This window comes from Canis aureus, chromosome 6, assembly GCF_053574225.1.
Source record: "Canis aureus isolate CA01 chromosome 6, VMU_Caureus_v.1.0, whole genome shotgun sequence".
NCBI classification, from domain to species: Eukaryota; Metazoa; Chordata; class Mammalia; order Carnivora; family Canidae; genus Canis; species Canis aureus.
Genome location: NC_135616.1, coordinates 74,874,194 through 74,891,153, shown reverse-complemented (window position 1 = coordinate 74,891,153; position 16,960 = coordinate 74,874,194). Strand labels below are relative to the sequence as shown.

At 39.4% G+C, this 16,960-nt stretch overlaps 1 protein-coding gene across 2 annotated transcripts in view; it reads left to right on the top strand.

Moving 5' to 3' along the window:
* The window catches only part of C4BPA (complement component 4 binding protein alpha), a 29,748-nt gene extending 18,149 nt beyond the window's left edge, over positions 1 to 11,599 (top strand). For both annotated transcript variants that reach the window (XM_077902301.1, XM_077902300.1), the window contains exons 7-12: positions 572 to 754; positions 1,425 to 1,625; positions 6,472 to 6,657; positions 10,130 to 10,300; positions 10,490 to 10,665; positions 11,192 to 11,599. In XM_077902301.1, the coding sequence (XP_077758427.1) occupies positions 572 to 754; positions 1,425 to 1,625; positions 6,472 to 6,657; positions 10,130 to 10,300; positions 10,490 to 10,665; positions 11,192 to 11,365 (1,091 nt within the window). In that variant the 3' untranslated portion in view covers positions 11,366 to 11,599. The remainder of the gene's footprint in view (positions 1 to 571; positions 755 to 1,424; positions 1,626 to 6,471; positions 6,658 to 10,129; positions 10,301 to 10,489; positions 10,666 to 11,191) is intronic.
* Positions 11,600 to 16,960: the final 5,361 nt, after the last annotated feature.

Genomic DNA, 16,960 nt, shown 5'->3' with positions numbered 1-16,960 from the left:
CTGCCTCCTCCTCATGACCACCATATCATTACCATGGGCCACTGTCCCATACCAAAATCATGCAGAAAAGTAGGCCACCGTAAGCGGAGGATTTGAGGACTTTGAGGGATGTGTTTCTTCTAGGTTATATAGGGCAAGTTTTCCTTGAGTAAGCTGGAGTTATTCACAATCGTATCATAACAGAACCAATATGAGGGGGCCTCATTTTACCGCGGCTTTTAAAAGCTGCAATTATGTTTGCTTTAAAATTTTTTCCTTGTGGATACCTGGATGGCTCAGCAGTTGAGCGTCAGCCTTTGGCTCAGGTTGTGATCCTGGGATCCTGGGATCGAGTTCCCATCGGGGTCCCCACAAGGAGCCTCCTTTTCCCTCTGCCTGTGTCTCAGGCTCTCTGTGTCTTTCACGAATAAATAAAGAAAATCTTAAAAAAAAAAAGTTTTCCTTGTATCTACCTGACATATACTGTTTGAGGCTTTTGTGTTATAGTTGAAACTGGATTAGCAATAGCAAGTACCATTCTTATTGCCCTTTCTCTTTGACAACCCACTTCTCTTTTCTTGTGATTCTTTAGAAATCATCTGTTCTAGGCCAGAGGTTAGAAATGGAAAAATAATCTCTGGACTTAGACCCACCTATAATTACCAAAACAACATGGTATTTGAGTGCAATGAAGGTTATATTCTCAAGGGAAGCAAGTTAATCTATTGTGGAGAAGATGGTGAATGGAATCCTCCTCCTCCCACTTGTGAGCTCAGTAAGTATGGACCATGAAGGAATTTCAATGTTTGGCATCTAAATGACCCAGAAATGTTGGTGGGGGCATACTTGCGTGCCTAAATTCACATGAACCACAGTAGAAATTTAAATTTAGAACAGTAATTGGGTCTATTTTTTCTAGTTGTTGGAAAAAAGAAAGGTTACGGTACACTGGGCAAGGACTTACATAATATCACAAAAGGCTCCCGTATACAGTTGTACAGATTGTGAACACTCCAACCCTAAAGGGAGACATCAGCATTGTAGACATTGTGGATTAGTGTATTTATTTCAATAATTTTCTTGCAGTTAGTAGGAAACTGTTTTGTTCTATCAAAATCATTACATTATGATAAGTGACTTGAAAGATAAATAGCAAAGTGACTGTGGGGGAGATGCCTTTTTCTAACTTCCACAAAAATATTATATGGACTAGCTATGATTCTGACACTCTGCAACTATAAACCATGTGGATCATTAAAAACTATGTTAATAGTGATAATGATAACTTGGTGCTAGTTTGTTTTTTGATGTGGCTGCTGCATCAGCCATGGCAAGAGGGTTGCTGCACAATGAACACATAGCATCCTTTGATAGGACGGGCTTGGTGATGATCACTGTTGCATTCTCAGTAACGTCTTTTCCCTTTGTTTTTCCTTTACGAACAGATAGTTGTCCTGAGTTACCAAACATCCCAAATGCCTACTGGGAAAGACAAAACTCGTTCTTGTCAAAAAAACAGCAAATGTTTAGTATTGGAACGACATTGAGCTACAGGTGCCATTTTGGCTATGAACCTGCTTCAGATGGTCCTACAACTCTGACCTGTCAGAAAAATTTGACTTGGACCCCACACATAGAATGTAAGGGTGAGTCTCTGTTTCTTCAATCTTTTTGTATATCAAGTGCCCAGCATAGACTTTTTTTTTCTTAAAATGAATGCAATTTTATCTTTTGAGATAAATTCAGCATTATTATAATTCAACAGAAGAGCGAAGTATTATTGTCAGAAAGGATCATGAAAGTCTTGGAGGGGCTGAGAAACGATAACCTTTTTCCTTATCCCATTTCAAAATCAAATGAGACATGGATACACAGAAGGAACACAGAAGCGAACCATTATGCAGACTGAGTATTAGCTTCATCACTGGTGAAAGTAGCATGGAGAATACTGCTCAAGAATGACCAGAGCCAGACCTCCATCATCACCCTTTACTCCCCAGTGTAGACTTTGGGGTGCTTAATAGAAAGAAAGTGTGTGAAACAGCCATGAATTCAATCAGCTGCAAAGTGACTTGTGTCTCATGTCTTTGAGCTATGGGACTGCGGGCTGCAGGAGCTGGGTCTTGTGACCTGCCTCTAGAAGACAGACCCTGACCCCTGACCCCTGATCCCTGACCCAGTACTCCTGCCTCAGAAGGATAAAAAGGAGACTTTCTTCAATCTCAAGATGTCTTTTCTCTTTTTGAGAGAATGTGTGAGGGGCTGAAAGACAGGCAGATGCAATTTTATGGGCTTCAGTGGAATTGATGACAGAGGGAGAAAATGTTTCCTTCCACACATCAGAATCTTGCCATTTTAGAGGTGAAGACACAGAGGCCCAGGATATAGAGAACTTTAGTCTGCAGATTGGAACTTGAAAAGTGTATAAAATGAACAAGTAATGAAAAACAGTAGTTTAGATCAACCCAATGGAAGACCATTCATTTCACAGTAGGACTCAAGGTTTAATTGCAGTTATTTAGACTCATTTGGGGGCAATAAACCGAAAAGTTTTATTGAAAAGTTTTAACAAAATTGCTGAATTAAAATATATTTAACAATGATTGAAAAGTTGAAAAGTTTTAACAAAATTACTGAATTAAAATATATTTAACAATGATTGAAAAGTTGAAAAGTTTTAACAAAATTACTGAATTAAAATATATTTAACAATGATTGCCACCACTTAAATAACAAAGTATTAATAAGTGCAAGCCTTTGAGGATTCTCCTTAATGAATACAAAATAGCGACTTGTAATTATACCCTAATTTTTCTATATAAATGAATATTTATTTATACATGTTTAAAAACCTACTTCTTTTTTTCTCCATCGTTTTCTTTTCTTCTTTCTTATTACGGAGGTGTAGTTGACATACAATGTTATATTACTTTCAAGTGTACAACAGAATTCAACAATTCTGTGCATTACTTAGCGCTCATCACAAGAAGTAAAGTCACTATCTGCCACCATTTGTTATTACAATATTACCGACTATATTCTCTATATTCTTCTGTACCTTTCATCTCCATGACTTGTTTACTTTATAACTAAAAGTTTGTACCTCTTAATTGCCATCACCTTTTTTTTTTTTTTTTTTTTGCCATCACCTTTTTCACCCATCCTCCAGTCTCCTTTCTGGCAATCACCAGTTGTTCTCTGCATTTAAAAGCCTGTCTATTTGTTTTGTTTGTTTGTTTGTTTTTTAGATTTTACATATAAGTGAAATCATATGGTATTTGTCATTCTCTGATTTGTCGGTTCTTTGTCATGGGCCTTCTAGGCCCATCCATGTGTCACAAATGGCAAGATTTTATTTTATTTTTTTACTGAGTAATATTCAATTATCTACATCTTCTTGATCTGTTATCAATGGACATTTGGGTTGCCGCATATCTTGGTTGCACCGATTTACATTCCAACTGGGAGTGCACAAGGATTCCCCTTCCACTGCATCCTCACCAAATACATGCTATTTCTTATCTTTTTGATACTAGCCATTCTGACAGATGTGAGGTGATATCTCATGGTGGTTTTGATTTGCATTTCTCTGATGGCGAGTGATGCTGAGCGTCTTTTCATGTGTCTGTTGGCTATCTGTATGTCTTCTTTAGAAAAAAGTCTATTCAGGTTCTCTGCCCATTCTTTATTCAGATTACTTGATTTTTCAGTGTTGAGTTTGATAAGTTCTTTGCATATTTTGGATAATTACCCCTTATAGAATATATTGTCTACAGATATCTTCCCCCATTCAGTAGGTTGCCTTTTTGTTTTGTTAATGGTTTTCTACACTGTGCAAAAGTGTTTCACTTTGGTGTAATCCCAATAGTTTATTTTTGGTTTTGCTTCCCTTGCCTGAGGAGACAGATCCATAAAGATGTTGCTGATGCTAGTGTCCAAGAGATTAATGCCTATGTTTTCTTTTAGGAGTTTTATGGTTTCAGGTCTCACATTTAGGTTTTTAGTCCATTCTGGGTTTCCTTTTGTGTATGGTGTAAGGGAGTGGTCCAATTTCATTCTTTTGCACGTATCTGTCTAGTTTTCCCAATACCATTTATTGAAAAGACTGTGTTTTCCCACTGTATATTCTTGCCCCCTTTGCTATAGATTACCTGCCTCTATAAGCATGCCTTTACTCCCCAGTGTAGTTCCAATTTTGGAACTCTCTATTCTGTTCTATTGATCTGTGTGTCTATTTTTGTGCTAGTACCATACTGTTTTCATTACTATAGTTTTGTGGTGTGTCTTAAAATCTGAGATTGTGATACTTCCAGATTTGTTCTTTCTAAGGATTGCTTTGGCTGTTAGAAGTCTTTATGGTTCCATATAAATTTTGGGATTACTTGTTCTAGTTCTGTGAAAAAATGCTATTGGTATCTTTATAGGGATTACATTAAATGTATAGATTGTTTTAGGTAGTATGGACATTTTAATTATAGTAATTCTTCCAAACTATCAGCGTGGTATATCACTCCTTCTTTGTGTGTCATCTTCCATTTCTTTCATCAATATCTTATAGTTTTCAGAGTAGAGGTCTTTCACTTCCTTGGTTAAATTTATTCCTGAGTATTTTATTCTTCTTGGTACAATTATAAATGGAATTTTCTTAATTTTTCTTTCTGCTACTTTGTTGTTAGTATATAGAAACACAATATATTTTTATATATTAATTTTATATCCTGCAACAGTTCCGAATTTATTAGTTCTAATAGTTTTTTTGGTGAAGTCTTTAGGGTTTTCTATATACAGTATCATGTCATCTGCTAATAGTGACAGCTGTACTTCTTCTTACCAGTTTGAATCCCTTTTATTTCTTTCTCTTGTATGATTGCTACAGCCAGGACTTGCAGTATTGTGTTGAATAAAAGTGGCAAGAGTGGGCATCTTTGTCTTGTTTCTGATCTTGGAGGAAAAGTTTTCTGATCTGGGAGGAAAAGTTTTTCACCACTGAGTATGATGTTAGCTATGAGTTTTTCATATGTGGCCTTTGTTATGCTGAGGTATGTTTTCTCTACACCCACTTTGTTGAGACATTTTGTTATGAATGGATGTTGTATTTTGTCAAGTACTTTTTCTGCATCTTTCGAAATGATCATATGTTTTTAAGAATTTTTTCCTCTTGTTAATTTGATATATCACATTCATTGATTTGCCAATATTGAACCATACTTCCATCCCTGGTATACATACCCCTTGATCATGCTGAATGGTCCCTTTAAAGTATTGTTACATTTAATTTGCTAAAATTTTGTTGGGGATTTTTGCATCTTTGTTCATCAGGAGTATTGCCTGCAGTTTTCTTTTTTGTGGTGTCTTTGTCCGGTTTTAGTATCAAGGTAATACTGACCTTGTAGAATTAATTTAGAAGTTTTCCTTCCTCTTCTATTTTTGGAACAGTTTGAGAAAAATAACTATTAACTTTTCTTTGAATGTTTGATAGAATTCACTTGTGAATGGTGAAGTCATTTGGCCCTGGAACTTTGTTTGTTGGGAATTTAAAAACCTACTTTAAAATTATATTTATTTTAGAAACTATAGTTTTATTGATTTAATTATTTAATAAAGGATATTTTTTAACCACTTAAAAAGCAGAAGTGAAATGGTTATTTGTCCTAGGTATCAGAAAATCTGATTCAGTGTGGATTTGGATTCATGACTTAAATATTTAAAAGTATCTTCTACAGTATTACATATACACTAATGTTATAATTTAGAAAACATGAATATTGGGTATTTTTATTGTAATTCACAAATAAATGAGTGGTAATAATATTTGCATATGCAAAAAAGACCCCTATTATATATAGTGCTAGTCAAGCTCCTTATGTGAATAGGGCATTTTAATCTGCTCTGATACTTTCTCTTACATCAAGCAATATCAAATTCTACCTGAAAGTATTTTTACTAATGAATAAAAAATATCTTCATAGCAGCTCTTATTGCATTAAAAATGAAATTTGAGTAGCTATTTCTCTTATATTCAGCATCAAAAAAGTAAAATCCTGGTCATTTGCAATAATTTATTTTTGTGCATTAGCTGTCAGGTGGATATAAGCTTTCAAGGACATTTTTCCTCCCGTGACTGAGGAAGTGTAAGGTATTAAGAGAGGTTAATAGTGATGTAACCCTAATGAAGCCATAAGCAATGGATGATGTTATTTGTTATTGCTTTTGAATATTTCTGAAAATTTACATTTTCATGCAAGTTTCATTCAATGTCTCATTTTGGAGGCTCCCAGTGAAATTATTTAGCTGGAGGGAAGTGACTGGGTTGGAATACCTTAGCAATCAGGGACAGTGAAAGCAGACCCAAAGTGTCTCAGGTCTCCTTTTCTGTTTCCCAAATCTCTCTTCAGTGGTGAAATCTTCAAAAGGCAGAAATGAGCTTATTATCCATAGGATCTTCGTTGCAGTGATTTTACTAACCATTAGCCTCACTTTTTATTTTTTTAGAGATATGTTGCCCAGTACCAAAGCTGGAGAATGGTGAAATCATTAGATCAAGAACTAGTTCTAGGAATAACTGTACTTATTTCCTTGGAGACACAATTTTATACAAGTGTCATAAGAAATACCAACGTGAATCTAGATGCCAAGGAGATGGCACATGGAATCCCAAAACACCAACATGTGATGAAAGTAAGAGCTTATGGAATTTTATGTTATTTTTTTCTTTTCTTTTCTTCTTTTTAAATTTAAATTCAAGTTGGTTAACATAGAATGTATTGTTAGTTCTGGGGTAGAGTTTAGTGATTCATCAGTTGCATATTGCACCCAACACTCATTCCATCAAGTGCCCCCTCTTTAGTGTCCATCACCCAGTTATCCCATCCCCCCATTCCTGCTCCCTTCCAGTAACCCTCAGTTTGTTCCATGTTTCTTCATATCAAAGTGATGGAGATTGTTAAGGGAAGGCTTCAAATTAGGTAAAAAGAATTTGTATACCTTGCATGATTTTTGGAGTGGATAAATTTGTTAAAAAGCATTGCCCACCCCCCCCACCCCCCCACCCCCGGTCCAAATTTCTTTCCCCTCCCCCTCTCATTATTTATTCCCATTCTCTTGACCTTGCTGCTTTTCTTTTCTTTCCTGGATCAGGAAAAATAGGCCACATCAAATAGATCAGCTGAACTTTTCCATGATTGCCTTCTGTTTCTTGGTATTTATTGTCTTCTCTTCTTTCTGTCCATATGCCTAAATCTATGGCTGAAGACCCACTCACATTTCTTCGAACCCATTTTTCTAAACTTGCTTCCTGTCTTCCTCAAACTTCCTTCCTTCTGCTACCTCTAAGTCCTCCTTCAGACGATCCCCCAGTGTGAGATACCTATCCCTCACCAAGAGTACGTCAGTGCTAAACACAGTTCTACCTCTCCCATTGTTTTTCCATGGCTCTATCTCTTGATGACCAAGAACAATTACCCCTGCTGAATAGCAATGCTTTTTCTTCTTGCCTTGTGTGTAGGTAGGAGCCCAAAGGAGATCTAAAGTGGTTCAAGATACTGTGTTCTGAAAGATATGGCAAAGTCATATTGTAAAGTCTCATCACCATTAAATATTGCCCCTCAACCCGCACTTCAGCTGTGCCTTTATCAGGCCATTCCAATGTCCAACAGGTCTACAGGTTCTGGGTGATGTAGTCTGTAATGTGAGTAGTACATTCCATGGCCATAGTCTCAGTACCACACCTCTTTTGCTGTGAGTAGGTCTTCTAGTCCCACATAGTATAATTCTATGCCAATTATTTAAGCACTCTAACCTTCAGATAACAGTGCTGACTGAAGTCCCACAAGCAGAAAAGGCAAACCCGTACCTAGAATACTTGTCTATTTCTGTCAAAATAAATATTTGTCCCTTTCAGGCAGAAGGGGTCCAATACAGTCAACTAGCTACCAAGTGGCTTTGTGGTTATCTCAAGGGCTGGTATCATATTAGGGATATGTCGCTCAGCATTGTGGCTGGTTAGAAGATTCAGTGACAGCCGTGGTAAATGGGAGTCCATGTTGTTGTGCCCATGCTTGTTCTTCATCCATACCACTGCTTTGCTCTTCTTCTTCTTGTGACATCACTGGTCAAGTACAGAATGTACTGCCTCTATAGTCTAGAAAGTTCTACATGATGTTATACAAGCTTTTTTATGGTGCAATGTGCACATCCCATTAGTTTGGATGGGATAGCCTAGCAAGCCCTGAGTCCTGGACCTCTAAAGACTGTATTGATATGGCAACCCTTGAATCCTTATCTTCTATATTCTGGAGCATCATTATGGGAGTTGGAAAAACCCAGTCTTCCCCTTCACTTCCCATGTTTTTCTTGTGTGTCTCTTTTACTACTCACACAGAATACTCAACATTTCTGGTGATCAAATGGTTGAGGGCTTTTTTTTTTTTTTAAGATTTTACTTATTTATTCATGAGAGGCACAGAGAGAGAGGCAGAGACACAGGCAGAGGGAGAAGCAGGCTCCCTGTGAGGATCCTGATGCAGGACTCAATCCTAGGACCCCAGGATCACAACCTGAGCCAAATAGATGCTCAACCACAGAGGTCCCCAGGTGCCCTGAGGGTTTTTTTTTTTTTTCTTGCAACAAAGAATTCTCTACAACACCATGTGGGTGTGCTATAATTTAACTCAATTCCAGCACTATCTACCTGGAGATAGTGTCAGATCCCACGGGTTGAAGGCTCAGTCTCACGAAACTGCCTCCCACTATAGATGCCAATTATGGGTAGTATGTCCCCAGGTTATTACCAAAGTCTGTTCAACTTGGCTAAAATTGGAGGTTCCTATGACTCCCTTCTTGAATTCCATTAATTTGCTAGAGTGGCTCACAGAACTCAGGGAAATATTTACCATTTTATTAAAGGATATAGTGAAGGATACAAATGAAGAGATGCATAGGGTGAATTTTAAGAGGGTCCTAAGCACAAGAGCCTCTGTCCCTGTGGATTTGGGGTGTATCCCCCACCAGTACATGGATATGCTCACCCACCTGGCAGCTCTCTGAACAATAGGGAGATTTTAGGAAGGTTTGCTCACTATAGGCCTGATCAACTATTAATACTATTTCCAAGTTCTCCCCTCTTTGGAGAGGAGAGAAGGCCTGAAAAATTCTAAACCTCTAAGCTTTTCATCATGACTTGATCTTTCTGGTGACTAGCACTAATCCAGGAGCCACTAAGCGTTGCCTCAAAAGAACAAAAGATGTTCTTAGTGTTCTCAGCACCTAGGAATTTATAAGAGTTTATTTTAGGAAGTTTGCACCAGGAACCTGGACAAATTTTACAGAATTAACGTGATGCCCTTGATATACTGGATCAATGTAGATGTACAGATAACTGTAGTATTTTCAGACTCTATCATGACAAGGGCAAGTGAGTTATCATACCCCAGAGCTAAAACTATAAATGTGTGATTTGATCCTTCTGTGTGTATGCAAATTGTTTCTGGCCCTCTTTTCTGATAGGGATGAAAAGAAGGCATCTGCTAGACCAGTGGCCCCCATCTACCTATAGATACAAAAAAATCTACTCTAACAAAGATACCATATCTGAAATGAGAACTAAAATGTTGTTGAGTTTTCAATAGTCTACTATAATTCTCAGAATCTTAATTTTCTTGTAGACTGATTGGGGAATTAAGTGGCAATATGATGGGAAGGCAGCTTTAGTTCTTTAAGAGTGGCACCAATTGCTCCATTTCATCTGCCACCTTGGTATATGATGTATTTTTTAAATATACTGTCTTTGCTTCAAGGGGGTTGGATAAGGACAGTATCAGTGGTTTCTACTTGACTTCTTAGATATGACAGATCTTACCCCATAGGTCAAGAACTCAATGTGGGGGTTGAACAAAGTAGTAATTTTTTCCATTCTCATCATATTTTTGAAGATGTTAGAGATGACCACCAAGTGGCCTAATGGTGGAGCCATGATGGTTCCTCAGCCTGAGGCTTACAGGAGGGTAGCACAGGTCTTGGTTTTGGCTGAATGATCTTATGGATAGAGAATATGACAGGACAGAATGAAGCCTTCTAAAACACACAGATTCTGGGATGTCATTTTTATATTCTACAAGCTCATGCTCTCTCACTTTTATCTCTCACCATCAAGGTTGTGATTATCCTCCTTTTCTTCCCCATGGATATCATGAACCAGTAAATGGATTCAATGTATTCAAAAAAGAAGTGATATATAAATGTTACCAAGGATACACTTTGGTTGGGGAGCCTAGACTCTCTTGTAGTTACTCACGCTGGTCACCTGCAGTCCCTCAATGTAAAGGTAACTCCAGCTCCCTTTTCAGTCAGGTGGTGGAAGTATCACAAAAGCACAGAAACATTTGATTTGATTTGATTTGGTTTATTTGAAATCATTACTATGTTCAGATAGTCAATTCTTATAATCCTAGCCTGTTGTCGTGTCTTTTTTTCTTAGATTCACATATTGCTTAAAACCATGTTTCCATTGTAGCTCTGTGTCTGAAACCAGAAATAGCCCACGCAACGCTGTCCATGGATAAGGATCAGTATATTCAATCCGAAAATGTCACCATCCAGTGTGACTCTAAGTATAAGTTGGTTGGTCCCCAAAGTATCACTTGCTTAGAGAGCAGAACCTGGTACCCCGAGATGCCCAAGTGTGAATGGGTAAGTGGCACGATTCAAAAAAATATCCTGTGCTATCCAACCCTAAAAATGAGGCCTCCCCGCAAGCACTGTTCCAGCCAGCAATGGTGAGATCTGACTTGTCGGGAGTCATCTGAATCCTTCAAAGGAACTCCCTTTTTTCTTGAAGCCCTGTGGTCAGGTGGGAGTGATGAGTATTCCTTTTTCACTGGAAAATAAGGAAAAGCTGAGCCCCTCTGGTCTCAGATGCCTGGGAGTACTGAGTCCTAACTTGACTCTTTCTAGACTATTTAATAGATTGTGTTCCATTTCTGGATGGTCTCAGACACAGCCTCTATCCTCACAGAAGCCCCCTGCGAAGCTGTCTCAGAACAGGTCCCTATCCCTCTGGAGAGAATGGTGATGGGACCTGCTCACCAGGCAGTCCTGGGCTTGGTCTTGACCCTGGGCCTGTAGTCCTGTCATTGTCAGAAGATACCCCCAACCCTGCTCCTTCTTGATCTGGAGAGAAGCCACTCAATCCCACTCACACCTACGTCTCTTTTAGGTGGTCCCTGAAGGCTGTGAACATATCCTCAAAGGCAGAAAGACGATGCAGTGTCTCCCCAACCCAGAGGATGTGAAAATGGCCCTGGAGATATATAAATTGTCTTTGGATATTGAACTACTGGAACTACAGAGAGACAGGGCAAAGGAATCGACTGTGCAGTCACCAGTCTGATTTCCCTCAAAAGAGGGAGAAAAATGTGCTGCCTTCTATACAATACAGACCACTTCAGGTTTCCAACTCTCCGGTCCCCTTTGCACCACCATTCAAGGCAATAAATGTCTAGAAAGAATCACTTGTTCACATCTATGCTTTGTGACTGTAAACTTATTAATTATCTTGTAGTTCATGCCTTTGCTTCTGGACACAAAGTGCACATGCTTTTCCAAGTAAAATTTATGGGTCAGAGATGATTTTGTCTTTGTGGTCATTAGGACTCTGTCCTTAATGAGGTCCCCACACAGAGCCATTACATAAAGCTAAAACATTTCCTTTCCTGTAAGGGCCTTGGACACGGATGTGGGCTCCCAGCAAAGCATTTCCCCGATTGCCTCCCTGCACACTTCCACAGGTGCATATCCTGAGATTTGAGATTAAATGTCAACACCCTCCCTAATCCTGTTCCATTCTCCCCATTTGAAGGGAGTCATGCCCTTTACCAAACCCCATGCACTCACCCTCTGCCTCACTGATACGACCTCTCAACTTCTGCCTCACAGGGAAGGGATTCATGTTTGTGTCTGGGCCTCCTTACTCCACTTTGAGAGAACAAACTCTGAAAGCCTGATGGATGAGGCCCACATGGTGGCCTCTGTGTATTCCCAGCTCCTCCATCTTATCTGGTCCCCATTCTCCTTAATAGAAAAGTCAAACGGCCTGAGCAAGTATCCCACTCATGAGGAGCAACCCCCATCTGTATAGCTGGATACCTATATATCTTGGGGGTATCCTGGAGACTCTTGTTTCTTCTACTCACCACCTCCTCCAGGGTTTACCTCCTCTGAAATCTCTCATTCATGTCCCCATTCCTTCGGTTGTCTCTTCTCTGTACACACACCTCTAGGGAGGAATGTTGGCCTCTTTTTGTTTTAATTTCACCAACTATACTCTGCAGAGAGTATACAAGTGAAGGAAGGAGCTTTTTGGGGGGTGATTATTTGGTTAGTTAACAGAGCTCAACAATGCCGACCGTGCTCTGAGAGCACGTGGGACACGGTTCTGAGTAGTCTTTCCAAGGCTGAGGACCTGAGGCATTTGGCTACCAATTCCCTCCTCTCGTTGGTGAAGACTTGCTCCAACAGCTTGGATAGCCAACACTGTGGGCCCCCGGAACAGGCTCCTGTGGACAGGGATCGCCATCTGGTGCAGAGACCCTGGTATCCCAGGGCCCAATGGCACTGCCTGCTGTAGCCTCCAGGGCAGGGACATGGACAGAGCTCTGCTGGCCTCTACCACAGTTGCCTCTTCTCTCTGGCTCTCCTCTGACATCTCTCCTGGCCTGTCTCTCTCTCTACTCAGACTTCTCCCATGATCAGACCTTTGCATTATGTGCTATTAGTTGGCTCCAAACAGAATTCTCTTCACTTTCTTAGAGAGTCATTCAACTTTCATCTCCCATTGGACCCTGGGCTTACAGTGTATCTTTTGTTACCTGCTGCCTCATAAATCAAACATTTCCTAAGCCTGCCTGAAAAATACCTTGAGTAAAATTTACAAATAAGTTAAAAATCCATTATGACAAAGAGTGAGTTTTCCTTGCTGGTTTGGGGCAAGAGGATGTCCCAGGAGCCCCTGGGGTGCCTCAGCCATTTTCTCAAGAGGAGGAAATCTGCTACTTGTTGTTTAAATTCGTATGCATTTTAAATATCATTTTCCACTTTATTTCCTGAAAACCAGGGTTGTAGGTGAGGCTAAGGATGCACAGAAGAGCCTTCTCAGAGACTTTATAAAAGAGGAATTTGTTCTGTCTGATGCTCAGTGATGCTTGGAGGAAGAGGAAGGGAAGGAGACTGAATAATTTTATACCAAATATTAAAAATAAATTTTAGAACATACAGAAAAATCATTGCCTTTTCTTTGCCATGGGGGGGGGGCAGCTGTATCACATTAAAAAACAAAAACACAAGCAAAACTGGATTGCCAGTGTAGTCTCATGTTAGCAGGAGCTATTTTATTGTAAGCCAAGGAAACTCAACCAGATGCCTATTTTATTTTTATTTTATTTTATTTTATTTTTTATTTTACATATCACTCTTTATTTTGACAGCATCACTAGAAGTTCCCACTAACAAAGTAGTTGCCCATATTGTAAATGTCAGGCATGGATTTAAGCTCCTTACACATTTTTTTCTTAGTTAATCCTGGTGATGATCCCAAAAGGTTAGAATTATTAGTCCCCTGAATCCAATGAGGGAGCCGAGGCTCAGGAGGTTAGTGAGATGCACCACAAAAGGTGGATGGGAAGGACATGAGTACGATAATCTGTTTCTCCCCCCTCTCTCACCCCGCCCCGGGTGGGGGCACTCACAGTTGATGACCTTGTTTCTGGCTTTAGAACTGCCTGCACATGGACAAACAGTCCTGAATCTTTGCATTCACCCTCCTCGGCCTTACTGAGCAGCCGCTGCAGAGTGGGGGCTCTTTGCTCTGTCCTCCAGCCTGCATCTGATTGGGTGCATGGAGAATCTGCCCCCTATCCTGGCCATCCTCTTGGACCCTCATCTCCACAGCCTCATGTACTTCTTCCTCAGTGACATGTCTCTTCTTGGTATCTTTTGTATCTTTTTTACCACTTCCACCATCCCTAAGGTGCTGGAGAGCCACGTGTGTGGCCACGCCACCGACAGATGTCCATTTTATGTATCCAGCTTCCTGCAGTGGTGCTTTCTATGCACTTCCAAGGTCTGCATAGCCTGGAAAAAAAGAGGATGTTAACCAGTTCCTTAGGGTTAGATATGAGTAACTATCTGTTTCATTTACTTGCTCTCACTAATTTTCACTTATCTTCTCCCACGAGCCAGCGTGACTAAACCCTCCCCACCTCCCTCTTGTTGCCACCTATCATCTCCCAGAAGTCTTCAATCATTAAAAAAGTAATTTTTAAAGCCACCAGTTTTCTCTGTTAGATGATTTTCGAACTCGTTTTATGTCTTAAAGTATTTCACTGTTCATTTACATTAGAATAAACTTTTTTGAGAATAGAATGGAAACCTTCTTGTATTTTGTGTTGTGTCATACTTCATTCTGCTTGTAAAAACTCATTCTTGAGTTCATTGAGTGTTAGATAATTAGAAAATTGATATTTTAAATGCGTTATATATTCAGGATACTTGAATGGATGGATACTTGGATGGATAGCTATATATGTGCTCAAAATGTTTGTATGAATATTTCAGAAATTGAGTGGAGCACTGAGACAGAGAAGGGAAGGGAGCCAATAAGAGGTGCATTGTCAAGCCACCCACCTCTGGATGAACTGAATCCATGAGGAAACTATGAAGGGATGTCACTATCTGAGAGCTATCCTGCTCAAAGGGCAAGGGAGCTAAGGCATTGATACAGTGATTTCTATGGATATTAAGATCTGCTACTGGGAAGTTTTAATTACCTGTATTTTTGACCTGCTGTTATGTTGTCAGAATAGCCTTCAATAGTTCTTGAAAAAGCCTGGACAAGCAAAGCAGATACTAACTTCTAGAAGTTGTCCAGAGTGTGCCAAAGCAGTAGAGCCCTAGTGATATCAACAGGAACTTGACAGTGTCTGCCACACACTTCAGTATGAGCAGGTGCTCTCACATCTGTAATACTCACCTTCCTGCTCTGTTTTTGCTCTTGGATTCACATTTCCTTCTTTCTTGGCTTATTTCCTCTCTTTACTAGAGGACTTCCTCAATGAGCTGCCTAGGAAATGGTCCCTAGAGAGTAAAATACTGAACTTTTGCATATTTGAAACTGTCTTTATTTGAATAGTCGGTTGATAAGTTCATTGAGTGTAGAAAACTGGTTAAAAATAGTTTTCTTTTAGGACTTTTCAAGAGTATCTACTTTGTATAGTATTTTCCAATATTGCAACTGAAAAGTCAGAAGCCATTTTTATTATAGAGGGTACAGGATTTTTTTTTCTCTTTCTCTCTTTTCCTCCATAAGGAAACTCATTCTTTATTTCTGAGAAATTTTCTTTGTACAGTTTTTTCAGTAATTTTCTCTTCTCTAATTTTTCTCTTTCTTTATGGATATCCTACTGGTCACATGTTGGATCTCTTTGTCAAGCTTATAATTTTTATAATTATAATTTTTATAATTTTTTCTTCCTGTTTCCTATACCTTCATCTCTGTTTTGCCCCTCCCCCATGTTCTTTGGGAATATTTCCTTGTCTTTGTATTTTAATTGTTTTATCAATTTTACAAATGTTCACAAGCTATGAATACATGGACTACTCATAGATATTATAGAATATTGCTAATAGTGTCCTTGGAAGTTCCAGTCTTAGCAAACTTCTGTTATTGATGATTCTATATTATATGTTCATTCCTATGTCCACATAAGACGATTTAAGTTCTATGTATATGAGGAGACTAGACAGTAAGCTAAGCTTTTCTTTCGGGGAGCTATGGCAGAGACTGCTAATTGTTTCCTGGTATCCATTTTCTGGATTTACCTTCTTTAAGTAATAGAACTACTCCCACTCCTTTAAATGTCAGCAGTACACATGATCCCTTGGAATAATTTCCTAGTCATTTTCTTAAAAAGGAAGCTGCTTACTTTACGTCTTTCACTCTGAAATGCCTAAAGGGTGCTGGTGAGTAAGCTTGTACCATGCTGATGAGGATAACGCCCCAGGAGATGTGAGAGTGACAGGGAAGCAGGGGCCTCATCCCGAGATGACCTCCTTGAACAGAGTGGCTGACCACCCTGAATATGTCTCTGCCTCTAGATTGTTACATAAGAGAGATATAAACCTCTGCTTTTCTTTTTAGCAACTTAACTTAGACCCTAACACATTCAGAGGATTCCCCAAATATCAGTGTTTATTGGTGTCGTCTCTGTTGCTGTTTAGTTTCCTACAAAAAAGATCTCCAGTTTCCTGCCTGCTTCTTTATTAACTAGAATTTTTTGCATGTAAAATGGCATTACTGCATCTCTGCTTCTTCCTAAACCTCTTGGCCTGTTTTTTTGTTTTTTAAATATTTTATTTATTTATTCATGACAGACACATAGAGAAAGGCAGAGACACAGGCAGAGGGAGAAATAGGCTCCCTGCAGGGAATCCAAAGGCGGACTCTATCCTGGGACTCTGGGATCATGACTTGACCCCTAAGCCATAGGCAGAGGCTCTATCACTGAGCAACCCAGGTGTTCCACCTTGGCCTGTTTCTAATGCAACATTACTTTGACCCTGTCAGCATTGATAGGCTTTACTATCCTTCTTGAAGTGATTTCTCCCATGCGTAGAAAATATCTTGGGGAGAAAGAAGGTGGTAAATCAGAGACTTTCAGATGAAAATTTATACATGAAAAAAAGAATATATGAATGGAGACTATGGATTGAGCCGCTATTTTCTTTACTCCTTTTTTATTTTTAAGATTTATTTATTTTAGAGAGAGAAGGGAGAGTGTGCAAGCAGGGCGGGGTGGGGGGCAGAAGAAGAGGGAGAAAGAATCTTAAGCAGACTCCCCGCTGAGTGTGGGCCCAGCACTAGGCTCCATCTCATGGCACTGAGATCCACTGAGATTGACTCACTGAAATCAATAAACAGATGCTTAATGAC